Source organism: Chiloscyllium punctatum, chromosome 3 (assembly GCF_047496795.1).
Source record: "Chiloscyllium punctatum isolate Juve2018m chromosome 3, sChiPun1.3, whole genome shotgun sequence".
In the NCBI taxonomy this organism is placed as follows: Eukaryota; Metazoa; Chordata; class Chondrichthyes; order Orectolobiformes; family Hemiscylliidae; genus Chiloscyllium; species Chiloscyllium punctatum.
In genome coordinates, this window is record NC_092741.1 from 153103871 (window position 1) to 153117302 (window position 13432).

General features: G+C 40.4%; 1 protein-coding gene across 2 annotated transcripts in view; it reads left to right on the forward strand.

Annotated features, from left to right (window-relative positions):
• LOC140466835 (uncharacterized) overlaps positions 1–13432 on the forward strand; it is a 97112-nt gene that overhangs the window by 73895 nt on the left and 9785 nt on the right. For both annotated transcript variants that reach the window (XM_072562547.1, XM_072562537.1), the window contains exons 9-11: positions 4230–4346; positions 11728–11841; positions 13103–13253. In XM_072562547.1, coding sequence (XP_072418648.1) covers positions 4230–4346; positions 11728–11841; positions 13103–13253 — 382 coding nt within the window. The remainder of the gene's footprint in view (positions 1–4229; positions 4347–11727; positions 11842–13102; positions 13254–13432) is intronic.

Genomic DNA, 13432 nt, shown 5'->3' on the forward strand with positions numbered 1-13432 from the left:
CTACATCCTAGAGTTCTGAGGGAGGTGGCTGAAGAAATAGCAAAGGCGTTAGTTGTAATCTTTCAAAAATTACTGGAGTCAGATGATTGGAAAATCGCTGTAGCAACCCCCTGGTTCAAGAAAGGATCAAGACAAAAGATGCAAAATTATAGGCCACTTAGCTTAACATCGGTCATAGGTAAGATTCTAGAATCCATCGTTAAGGATGAGATTTCTAAATTCTTGGAAGTGCCGGGTCGAATTAGAACAAGTCAGCATGGATTTAGTAAGGGAGGCCGTGCTTGACAAACCTGTTAGAATTCTTTGAAGAGTAACAAGTAGGTTAGACCAGGGAAACCCAGTGGATGTTATCTACCTAGACTTCCAAAAGGCTTTTGATAACGTGCCTCATGGGAGGCTGCTGAGTAAGGTGAGGGCCCATGGTGTTCGAGGTGAGCTACTGGCATGGATTGAGGACTGTCTGACAGAAGGCAGAGGGTTGGGATAAAAGGTTCTTTTTCGGAATGGCAGCTAATGACAAGTGAGGTCCCGCAGGGTTCAGTGTTGGGGTCGCAGCTGTTCACATTATATATAAATGATCTGAATGAAGAGACTGGGGGCATTCTAGAGACGTTCACCAATGATACGGAGTTAGGTGGACAGGCAGGTAGCTCTGAGGAGCTGGGGAGGCTACAGAAAGATTTTGACAGTTGAGGAGAATGGTCCAAGAAATGGCTGACAAAATTCAATGTGAGCAAATGCGAGGTCTTATACTTTTATAAACGGTGAGAAAATTCATAAAGCCAAAGTACAAATGGATCTGGGAGTGCTAGTCCAGGATTCTCTAAAGGTTGACTTGCAGGTTGAGTCCGTGGTTAAGAAAGCAAATGTAATGTTGTCACTTATTTCAAGAGGATTGAAATGTAAAAGCAGTGATGTGCTACTGAGACATTATAAAGCTCTGGTTAGGCCCTGTTTAGAATACTGTGTCCAGTTTTGGGGCCCATACTCAGGAAGGGCATAGTACTGGAGAGTGTCAAACGGAGATTCACATGAATGATCCCTGGAATGGTAGGCCTAACATACGATGAACAGCTGAGGATCCTGGGATTGTATTCATTAGAGTTTAGAAGGTTGAGGGGAGATCTGATAGAAACTTACAAGATAATGCATGGTTTAGGAAGGGTAGACGCTAGGAAATTGTTTCCGTCAGGCGGGGATACTAAGACTAGTGGGCACAGCCTTAGAATTTGAGGAGCTCAATTTAGAACGGAAATGAGATGTTTCTTCAGCCAGAGAATGGTGGGCCTGTGGAATTCATTGCCACAGAGTGCAGTGGAGGCTGGGACGTTAAATGTCTTCAAGGCAGAGATTGATAAATTCTTAATCTCGCAAGGAATTAAGGGATACGGGGAGAGAGAGGGTAAGTGGCGTTGAAATACCCATCAGCCATGATTGAATGGAGAGTGGACTCAATGGTCAAATGACCTTCCTTCCATTCCTATTTCTTATGGTCTTATAGTCTCCTCTGGATCTTGGGTCATAATCCATGGTAGTGTTGTGGAACAGAGGGACCTGGGGTGCAGGTACATAATTCTTTAAAGTTCGTGTCACATATAGACAGGATGGTTAAAAAGGTGTTTGGAATGTTTGTCTTCATTGCTTGGTCCTTTGAGTACAGGAGTTGGGACTTTATTTTGAGGTTGTACAGGATATTGGTGAGGCCTCTTCTGGAATACTTGGCCCAGTTCTGGTCGCCCAGTTATCGGAAAGAAATTATCAAGCTGGAGAGAGTTCAGTAGAGATTTACTGGATGTTGCCAGGTATGGAAGGTTCGAGTTATAAGGGAAGTCTAGGAGATTTTTTACTGGAGCGTAGGAGGTTGAGAGGTGACTTGATAGAAGTACATAAAATAATGAAAGGTACAAATAAAATTGATGGTAGTGGTCTTTTCTCTTAAAATGGGGAATTTCACGACTATGGGGCACATCTTTTCAAGGAGAGAGATTTTTAAAAAAAAGACGAGGCAAATTTTTTAAACAGAGGGTGGTTCGCATGTGGAATGAATTTCCTGAGGAAGTGGTGGATGTGGAAACAGTTACAATGTTTAAGACATTTGGATGAATACATGAATAGGAAAGGTTTGGAGGGATATGGGCCAAGAACAGACAGATGGAATTAGTTTAGTTTGGGATTATGTTCGACATGGACTGATTGAACCGAAGAGTCTGTTTCCATCCTGTATGACTCTATGATTGTATTAGCAGCTGACTTACTTGCACTTACAAACCTTTTCACTGTGCCTTGGTAAACGTGACAATAAATTCAATTCAATTCAGTGTGTCCCTGGTATGACTGGATACCAAGTCTGTAAATCAAATCAAAACTATGCATTGAAGATTTCAAAACAACTGAGAATCCCAAGCTTCCAGTTTTTCTGGCAGAAACCCATCCATCCCCAACCATGCAGCCCACTCCTGTCAAAATACAGCACTCCACCTTTTTTTAATGTGGGTTGAGGGCAAAGACAGATGACCCTTGCTCTTATTCAAAATATTGCCATGGTGTCTTTTGCACCTCCCTGAAAGTGCAGACAGGGCCTTGTTTTAATATCTTAACTGAAAGGTGGCACCTCTACCAGTGCAATTCTCCCTCACTGTTTGTGTTGAAATGCCTGCCTAGTTCCTGTCACCTTCACCTTTTAAAATGAAACAAAGATTCAAACACTGTACTGTGTGATTCTGTAAGTATGGAGTTTTATTCCTGAGATATGCAGCTTGAGTTGGGAAATTCTTTGACTTGCCAGAACTGACACCATTGAAAGTACCCTGCATCATGGAAATTTCACACAGCAGAAGGAGGGATGAAATAGGTTTGGATGGACTCAAGTTTGCCAGTCCCCAGAAACTAAAGGGGGCTGTTTAAAATGTCTGCCTTGATTCCCTGTAGCTTGAGTTGATTTTGTAAACATCGTACTCTTTAGTCGTCGCCCCTTTTTGTATACCCCTCATACACTGCCCCTTTCCATACGTGCCAGTTCATCCCAACCAAGCCACCTACCAACCTTTATGAAACTGTGCCACTTTGTGATCCCCTAACTATCATCATGGCCTCTTCTAGGTCCTCTGGTAACTTACAGTTGACTTATTCCAACCCACGCCTTCCAGGCTCCTTTGCTGTCATGTCCTCCACACCAACTCGCCCAGGACCCATCAGAGATTTAAATCAAGAACCACGCTGAGATGAAATAAAGTAAAGTTCTAAATACTTTTTACAGAGTTTACTGTATAAAAGAAACTCCTACTGATGAATGCATGGTAGCACAGTGGTTAACACAGCTGCCTTACAGTACTGGGGACCCAGGTTTGATTCCAGCCTTGGGCAACTGTCCTTGTGGAGTTTGCACATTCTCCTTGTGAATACTCGAGCTCCCCCAGATACTCCAGTTTTCTCCCACAAGCCATGCTAAATTGTATCTAAGGATGTGCTAGGGTAAGTGGTTTAACCATAGTAAATGTGTGGTTACAGGTTACAGAGGTGGTTCTGCGTCAGATGCTCTTCAAAGGGTCGATGTCGACTCAATTGGCTGAATGGCCTCAATCTGCACTGTAGGGATTCTGTGAAAAGCTGCCTATTAAGTCTAAATCCCCTCAAGTACATCCCCTATACAAATAAACTCAAATCAGTTTATAGTCTCTGAGCTACCAATGAAACTGAGAACTTCCAAAACCACAGTTTTGTGGAAAATAACCAAACTTCATTAATACAATGATAATAGGGCTTAGGATTATGTCAACAAATGGCTATTTAAATTGCACAGAGCTGGTGGTTATTTTTGAACAAGGGATAGCCATTTCAATACCTTGTGAGCTTGACTGTTCTACAAATCCTTTCTGCCTTTGAAGAGCACTTATCACCACCTTAATATTCCAAAATCTTCCACTGAGTTATAAGGCATTTATACAAAATTGGAGTCTGGTTAAACTGAACACTGAATATAAATGGCCTGGCTGAGTTCAGGATTCTTATATGTGGAAGTCATGTCCAGTTCCAATTCCCTCTGTCTCCACCGGTGAACATTGGCTCTGTCAGGAATCATCGATCTGGATCCCACTTGCCATTTGTAAAATTTCCCAGAGTATCCATAATTTGGTGAGTATCCAGCTCCATATATCTAATGTGGCTCAGAGAGCAGTGCTTTTAAAAGGGAATTTTGCAACTGACTGTGATGCCATTTTTTAATTACCTAGGTGTCCGATGGGGAGGAAGAAAGATCTCAGGTTAACCCTGCTGGCATTGGGAAATCAAAACGAAAAAAGAAAAAAAAGAAGGGCAAGCAAACAGAAGATTCTGTTGCAAGTGAAGAGGTATAAAAAATTCATAAAACCTTAAAAGGAATAATAGCTTTAAATTGATTTGCCTTCAAGTAAGTCAAAAATGAAACAGTATTTTGAGAATTTAAGAAACATCTTTTTCTTAATCATATTAATCACAATGAATGGCACTTATTTAGCATACTTAATAAGCAAAGCTTTTCAAGGCACCATGAAAGGGAGGAAAAGGAGGTAGGCACTGGAGTGGAATTTTTATCTGTTCAACACTTTTGACTGAACGTTGAACACAATCAGAAAAAGGAAAGTGCTGTCTGGTGTTGAAATTTTTATCTTTTTAATCTGTGTCAGTACCTACTGTTTGACAGTAAGGAACTAATAGAATGATTTGCAAAATAAACTACATAAATCATTTATTTTGCACTCCTAGTAAGATCTTTTTGATGTGGTTTTCTGTTGTGTATGTTAAATTATAAGAATAAACTACATAGCTATTAGCTTTCAAATAGATCATGACTACTGGAACCTTCATGGTTCTTAGTGGCTAAACTTTAAAGATATATTTAACAGTAAAAAGGTATTGTAAGCAAGTAATACATATGAATACTTATAAATAAAAGAACTGATCCAATCCAAGGTGGCCCTTAGCATAGTCTATCAAATGTTTGTATCTTGCATTAAAACCCATTTCTTGGGTCACCAGATTTGATGTATCCCTACCGTCAGGTGCTAGCTTTATGTCTCACCCTGACTTAAAGCATTCCCAGATGGTTCTCAGTTTATCATATGACCTACCAGGTACTGTATTATGGTCCAATATTTCAACTCTTAGCTAGATTTTCCAGTCTGGAAATAGTTCATGTATTCTTTATGTCAACCACATTTACTCACAGTGTTAGCACAAGATCATAAATATAAAATATTCATCAGCAGATCAAAATAAGATTTTAGGAGGAATTCCTTTACAGTGAAAGTTCAGAATTATTTGATCCAAGATAATCTTTCCTTTATCAAAAGCTGGCTTTACTTGCCCTGATGTTTCTCAGGCCTACAACAGCTGACTCTCAAATGGAAACTGCTCTCCAATCACTGAACTACTTAAATGTTCTTCAAGATTGGCTGAGCTTTGCAGAATGCATGGTAGAACCAAACTGGTACCATATTATCAGTCCCACAATAAAATCCAGACATCCAGATTTCATCTTGGATCCTTTGTTAGTGGCAGATGGAGTTTAATTTAGCTAAATGTGATGTGCTGAATTTTGAAAAGGCAAATCATGACAGGACTTACACACTTAATGGTAAAGTCCTGGAGAGTATTGCTGAACAAAGAGACTTTGCAGTGCAGGTTGATAGTTCCTAGAAACTAGAGTTGCAGGTAGATAGGATAGTTAAGAAGGTGTTTGGTAGGCTTGCTTTTATTGGTCAGTGCATTGAGTATAGGAGTTGGGAGGTCATGTTGCAGCTGTACAGGATATTGGTTATGCCAGTTTTGGAATACTGCTTTCAGTTCTGGTCTCCCTTCTATAGGAAGGATGTTGTGAAACTTGAAAGGGTTCATAAAAGATTTACAAGGATGTTGCCAGGGTTGGGGAGTTTGAGCTATAGGGAGAGGCTGAATAGGCTGGGATTATTTTCCCTGGAGTGTCAGAGGCTGAGGAGTGACTTCATAGAGGTTTATAAAATCGCGAGGGGCCTAGATCGGGTGAAAAGCCAAGGTCTTTTCCCTTGGGTGGGGGAGTCCAAAGCTAAAGGCCATACAGGTTTAAGGTGAGAGGGAAAGGCAACTTTTTCACGCAGAGGGTGGTGCGTGTATGAAATGAACTGCCAAAGGAAGTGATGGAGACTGGTACAACTACAGCATTAAAAAGGCATCTGGATGGGTAACTGAATAGGAAGGGTTTAGAGGGATATTGTCCAAATGCTGACAAATGGAACTGGATCAATTTAGGATATCTGGCCAACATGGATGAATTGGACTGAAGGGTTTGTTTCTGTGCTGTACAGCTCTATATCAGCAGTGTTAACAGTTAAATATCAGTCTCAGCAGTTTCCTCAAGCCCAGGTGTAAACAGTCCACACAGAATCAGGTGGCTCAGGAAGAAAAATCATTTGGCCCATCGTTTGATGGTCCTTAGAAGGATCTATCCAATTATTCCCAGGCCCTTGCTATTTTCCATATATCCCTGAAAAGTATTTCTTCCTTAAGTATATATCTAATTCCTTTTTGATAGTTAGTACTGCCTTTCTTTTCACCACTTTTTCGGGCAATCCAGCATAATTTGATGCAGTAAAGAAAATTCTCAGTTCTCTTCTGATTCTTCATTTGAATAAAGGGTTATTAAAAATAGGAATAAAATATCATTCTTATTTACACATTATTTGTGAGACTATTATTTTTAAAACTCTCAGGAATAGGTGAAAGAAAACAGCCAACAAAAGGAATAGAAGTAATATTGGGTGCTTGTGATAAAACTATTCATGATCATTTCCTATTTCTTTAATTTACATAAAAACTAGTAAAATTATACTGGTAATAGTAGCCTGGATGAGGAATTTGTAGAATGCTTTTGAGATAGTTTCTTCAAGTGGCATGTTCTGGAACTGATCAGAAAGCAGTTTATATTAGGGTAGTTTAATATGACATGGTTGATTAAAGACCTTGCAGTAAAATCATCCTTAGTGGTAGCAATTATCATAAACATGATTAAATTTCACATCCTGTTTAGAAGGAAGAAGATTGAGTCTAAGACTAGTATTTTAACTTAAATAAAGGATGATTACGCAGGCATGAAGGCTGAGTTAACCAAAGTGAACTGGCATACTAAATTAAGGGATAGATCAAGAGATACCGTGGCAGACATTTAAGAGAATATTTCAGAATAAGTACTTTCCTATTATTTTAAAACAAAACTTTAAACGGAAGACCCATCATTTGTAGTTCACTAAAGACGTTAGCATCAAACTGAAGGATTAAGCATATAACAAAGGTGAGTGGCAGGTCACATGGTTGTTTGTATTCTGACCAATGTTAAAGAATGACTGTAAGGTTAATCAGGAGAAAGAAATTAACAATATAAAAGGAGCAAATTAGAAATGTAAAAAGGGATAGTAAGAGCTTCTGTAAGTATTTAAAAAGGAAAATGTAAGCAAAATGACTGCTAATCCTCGAGAATGCGAATGGGGAGTTAATAATAGATAATAAGGAAATAGTGGGTACATAAATAAATGTATTGCTCTGCCTTCATTTTAGAGGAAAACTATAGAAAGAACACTTTCCAGAACTGGCTGTAAAACAGGAGGTGGAAGAAAGCGAGGAACTTAGCATAAGTACAATCACTAGGGAAGTGGTATTAAGCAAACTGACACCTTTGTATCTTAATGGACATCATCCTACGGTTTTGAAAGAGGTGACTGATGTAGCAGACTGGCAATTGTCCAAAATTCTCTAGATTCAGGAATTGTTTCAACTGACTAAAAAACAAATGTAACTCAAGGGACAGCACTAGAACACAGGAAACTTTAGCTTGATGTTTGTTGTAGGGAAGATATTAGGATCAATCATTAAGAATATTATCATTGCATACTTAGAAAAACTCAAAATAATCAGCAAACTTCAATGTGGTTTCATCAGAGGAACCATTTGACCAATTTATAAGACTTCTTTGAAGAAGTAATGGGTTGTTGATAAAGGGGAGCCGGTAGACGTACTGTACTGCCACGCAATGCCAGAGCAAAGGTCGTTGCAGAAACTAAAAGGTGCAGTGAGTACCATATTAGCATGGATAGAAGTTTGGCTGGCCAGCAGAAAATAGACTGAAGCCCACTGTGATCTATACTGGAGACTTCACCTCTTACAATGACTCAGATGAGAGAAACAAATACATGATAGCTAAATTCACTGGTGACACAGATAGGAAAGTATGTTGTGAAGAAAATGTAAGAAGCTTGCAGAAGGATATACATAGGTTAGGTGAGTGGATGAAAATCTGACAATTGGAGTATAATACAGGAAAATGTGTATTTGTTCATTTCAGCAGAAAGAGTATCACAGTGAATGACTGCAGAGGTTCAAGGTGCAAAGGAATTTGGTGTTCTGGTACATGCACCACGAAAAGTTGGTATGCAGATACAACACTTAATCATGAAGGCAAATAGGATGCTATCCTTTTTTACAAAAGAAATTGAATATTAAAATAAGGATTTCATGTTTTAGCTATACAGCGCGTTGCTAAGATCGTATCTCCGGTATTGTGCAATTTTGGTTGTCTTATTTAAGGAGGATGTAGGTATCTTGGCCGTAGTTCAGAGGAGGTTTACTATACAGAGGAACCTCAATTATCCGAACAAGATGGGCAGAGACAGTATTTCATTCGGATAATTGATTATTCAGTGCCTCTCCTCAGGTAATCTGAGTTTTCTGAAGTTTCCTTTTTCCTCGCTCTGCCTGCCTTGCTCCCTCTCTCTGTCTCAGGGTTTGTTTCTGAGCAGACACACATTTGTGTGCAAGGGTCCTGCAGCATTACTGTAGCCTGTCCCTGCCGCCGCTTCACTTCAATGTGATTGATAGTGTGAGCACTTGTTAAACTCATTTCCTGTTCATGAGACGAGGCAGCAGCACACTGCGTGCACCCGCCCCCCAACCACCACTACTACCAACCCCCCCCCCCCCCAAAAAAAGCTGTGTACTTTCGACTCTCCATGTTTCCAGTGTTGGATGGAGTAAAGCAACCAGATGCCTCTTATCTCTTCTCCCCAATGGGACTCCAGAACAAAATGAAGTTACTAAACGGAGACGGCAGTCAGACTGGACTCCAACAACAAGACTGCTGCTGCCTTTGGGGAGGTGAATCTCAAAATAGCACACGCACACATGCAGCCCCACACACAACTTTTTACTGCAACATTTTGGCAAGCACCCACTCTGCACTGTCCAGGACAATGTTGAAGAGATTATCTGGGGAAGGGGGGAGGGGGTGGGATGGGATTCAGGGTACTAGAACTCCAAGGAAAGTGTGGAGAAGGAGAGAGAGGGCAGGAAGTCAGTCATTTAGAAAAGGTGACTAGGCTTCCATCAATGTCCAGCAGCATTTCAATAAGTCAAGTTCACTTTTAATCATTGTAAACAAAAGACGCGAACAGTGTTGGTAACATTTCTTTGATGCAATGTTTTTTTCGGGATTTTGAGATCGCCTTTGGGTAATCCAGAATTCAGGTAATTGATATTTGGATAATTGAGGTTCCTCTGTATTGATATCTGGAATAAGTGAGTTATCATATGGGGAAAGGTTGGACAGTTTGGGCTATTTACACTGGACTGTAGAAGAGTGAGGGGTGACTCGATTGATGTGCATCTGATCCAGAATGGTTTTGACAAGATGGAACTAGAGAGAAGATTTGTTCAGTATTCGATAGATTTGGGATCAGTTCCTGCAGATTGGAGGGTAGCTAATGTTGTACCACTTTTTAAGAAAGGTAGGAGAGAGAAAGCAGGAAATTATAGACCGGTTAGTCTGACCTCAGTGGTGGAAAGATGCTGGAGTCTATTATAAAGGATGAAATTACGACACATCTGGATAGTAGTAACAGGATAGGTCAGAGTCAGCATGGAGTTATGAAGGGGAAATCATGCTTGACTAATCTTCTGGAATTTTTTGAGGATGTAACTCTGAAGATGGACGAGGGCGATCCAGTAGATGCAGTGTACCTGGACATTCAGAAAGCTTTTGATAAAGTCCCACATAAGAGGTTAGTGAGCAAAATTAGGGCGCATGGTATTGAGGGCAAAATACTAACTTGGATTGAAAGTTGGTTGGCTGATGGGAAACAAACAGTAGTGATAAACGGCTCCATTTCGGAATGGCAGGCAGTGACCAGTGAGGTACCGCAGGGATCAGTACTGGGACCGCAGCTTTTTACAATATATGTTAATGATATAGAAGATGGTATTAGCAATAACATTGGCAGATTTGCTGATGATACTAAGCTGGGTGGCAGGGTGAAATGTGATGAGGATGCTCGGAGATTACAGGGTGACCTGGACAAGTTAGGTGAGTGGTCAGATGCACGGCAGATGCAGTTTAATATGCATAACTGTATGGTTATCCACTTAGGTGGCAATAACAGGTAGGCAGATTACTACCTAAATGGAATCAATTTAGGTAAAGGGGCAGTACAGAGAGATCTGGGTGCTCTTGTACACCAGGAGAAAGTGAGGACTGCAGATGCTGGAGATCAGAGCTGAAAATGTGTTGCTGGAAAAGCGCAGCAGGTCAGGCAGCATCCAAGGAGCAGGAGAATCGACGTTTCGGGCATGAGCCCTTCTTCAGGAATGTTCTTGTACACCAGTCAATGAAGGTAAGCATGCAGGTACAGCAGGTAGTGAAGAAGGCTATTAGCATGCTGGCCTTCACAACAAGAGGGATTGAGTATAGAAGCAAAGAGGTGCTTCTGCAGCTGTACAGGGCCCTGGTGAGACCACACCTGGAGTACTGTGTGCAGCTCTGGTCTCCAAATCTGAGGTAAGACATTCTGGCTATTGAGGGAGTGCAGCGTAGGTTCACGAGGTCAATTCCTGGAATGGTGGGATTACCTTTCACTGAAAGACTGGAGCGACTGGGCTTGATACCCTTGAATTTAGAAGACTGAGAGGGGATCTGATTGAGACATATAAGATTATTAAAGGATTGGTCACTTTGGAGGCAGGAAACATGTTTCCGCTGATGGGTGTGTGCCAAACCAGAGGACACAGCTTAAAAATACGGGGTAGACCATTTAGGACAGAGACGAGGAGAAACTTCTTCACCCAAAGAGTGGTGTCTGTGTGGAATGCTCTGCCCCAGAGGGCAATGGAGGCCCAGTCTCTGCATTCATTTAAGAAAGAGTTGAGTGGAATTAAGGGTTATGGAGATAAGGCAGGAACAGGATTCTGATTAAGGATGATCAGCCATGATCATATTGAATGGTGGTGCAGGCTCAAAGGGCAGAATGACCTACTCCTGCACCTATTGTCTATTGTCTTATGAATGAGTCTGTAACTAGAGTACACCTTTTTTTTAAAATTAGGTCTGAGATTTTTTTTGGATCTCTCTGCCTCAGAAGGCGGTGGAAGCAGGTTTATGAATATTTTTTGGGCAGAAGTTGATCAATTCTTTTTAGGCAAGGGAATCAAAGATTATTGGGGGTTGATGATAAAATGGATTTTGGAACATGAATAGATAAACCACAATCCTATTGAATAGTGGAGCATGGTCGAAGGGTAAATACCCTGATGCTGCTACTAATTCCTGTGTTTGTTTGTATGTTTTAATGCACGATTGAAAAATATTGAAGTGACGCTATAGTTTTGACAAGTGTTGTCTTCAATTGATAAAAAAGGGAAATTTTAACAACAGCAAAAATGACTTTTTAATTCCAGGTGACATTGGAAAAGCCCAGCACTAAATCACAAACTGAACATGGAAAAAACCATCCAGTTATTACTAATTCTTCTGAAGTCCATTTTATTTTAACGGGTTCAGAAATAAACAAGGTATGGTAAACTTGTATGATTGGGAATCTTTCATGACTGAAGAACCTAAAACTGACCATTCTAACATAATTTGCTGTTTGTCAGCGTTTTCAAATTCTGTTCAAATCACTGCTTTTTGTTTGTTATTCTGCCGATTGATATCCAGTATTGGATGAGAAGAAATCACCTTTAGTTAGCTATTGGAAAGTCTGAAGCTACTGTCAAAGTCTCCACTACAAACACCCTCCCTTAGTCACCTATTCTATCCCTATCCCTTGTCATTGTCTAAAAGCTAAATCAAATTGCAAGCGACTCTGATTTCCTGTAGAACCAGATGGCAGGGTCAGGGATATGTCACTGGTCTTGTATTCCAGAGACCTGGCAGATACGTTAAGGACATTGGTTCAAATCCCACCATGGCAGCAGGTGGAATTTAAATTTATTTCATAAAAAGATCTAGATTTGAAGCTAGTTTTAGTAATGATACTCAAGAAATTATCATCATTTATTGTAAAAACCCCATCTAGTTCACTGATGTCCTTTTGGGAAGAATATCTGACATCGTTACCTGTCTGCCCTACATATTACTCTTAAAATGGCTTAGTAAGCCTCTTAGTTTAAGGTTAAAATTTGACCTTCAAGGGTGTAGCCAATGATTCCCACTTACCATAAAAGAATAAAGAAAAATAAGTTGACCCTGAGTTGAGCTTCCAACCCCATGTCATCTCCATCCTGCCTCAGTCCATCAGGTCTTTTGGCCACCCTTTTAACCTTTCACTTTCCATGCATTTCAATTCATTCAAAATGCCTGTAAGTTAACTCTCACCTAGTTGCACTCAGTCATCACTCCTGTATTTGCTGAGCTGAATTGTCTTTTAGTCCTGCAAATCCATCAATATAAAACAATCAGCCTCTGCCCAATTCTGCTTCTTGTAACCTTTTAATGCACCACACTTCACCCCACTAAATAAAGATCTCTGTCCTTCTATAATTCTGCACTCTTTTTTTAAATACAATCTCCATCGCCTCTCCATTGGCAGTGATGCTCTTAGCTGTTTAGGTCTTAGTTCTGGAATTCTTCCCTAATCCCCTCCAGCCTCTACTCTCTCTCATTTCACGTACTCATTGGAGCATGCCTATATGAGCAAGCTTTCGACTAGCTGTCTTAATATATGCCTTTGTGCCACATTTTACTTGATAACAGTCCAGCGAAGCGCCTTGGCACCTCTTACTGTGCAAGTTGTTGTTGGAGAATGTATCATGTTTTCTTTTTATATGAAAGCTCAAAGATGATTCTGAAAAGAAGATTCTGAAGAATGAGGATCCAAAGGGAACGGTGACAGAAAAAACAAGAATTGGAATAGAACAGTGTATAACAGAGATTGCTTTTTCTGATCCGTGGAATACAGGGGGCAGTGCATCATCCAGTAAAAGTAAGCAATGTTAACAGGTTTTCTTCTGGGGTCTGTTTGAAACTTAAAAGGTTCTGAAAGGGCTTGATTTGGAGATGCCGGTGTTGGACTGGGGTGTACAAATTTAAAAATCTCACAACACCAGGTTATAGTCCAACAGGTTTAATTGGAAGCAGATTAGCTTTTGGAATGACGCTCCT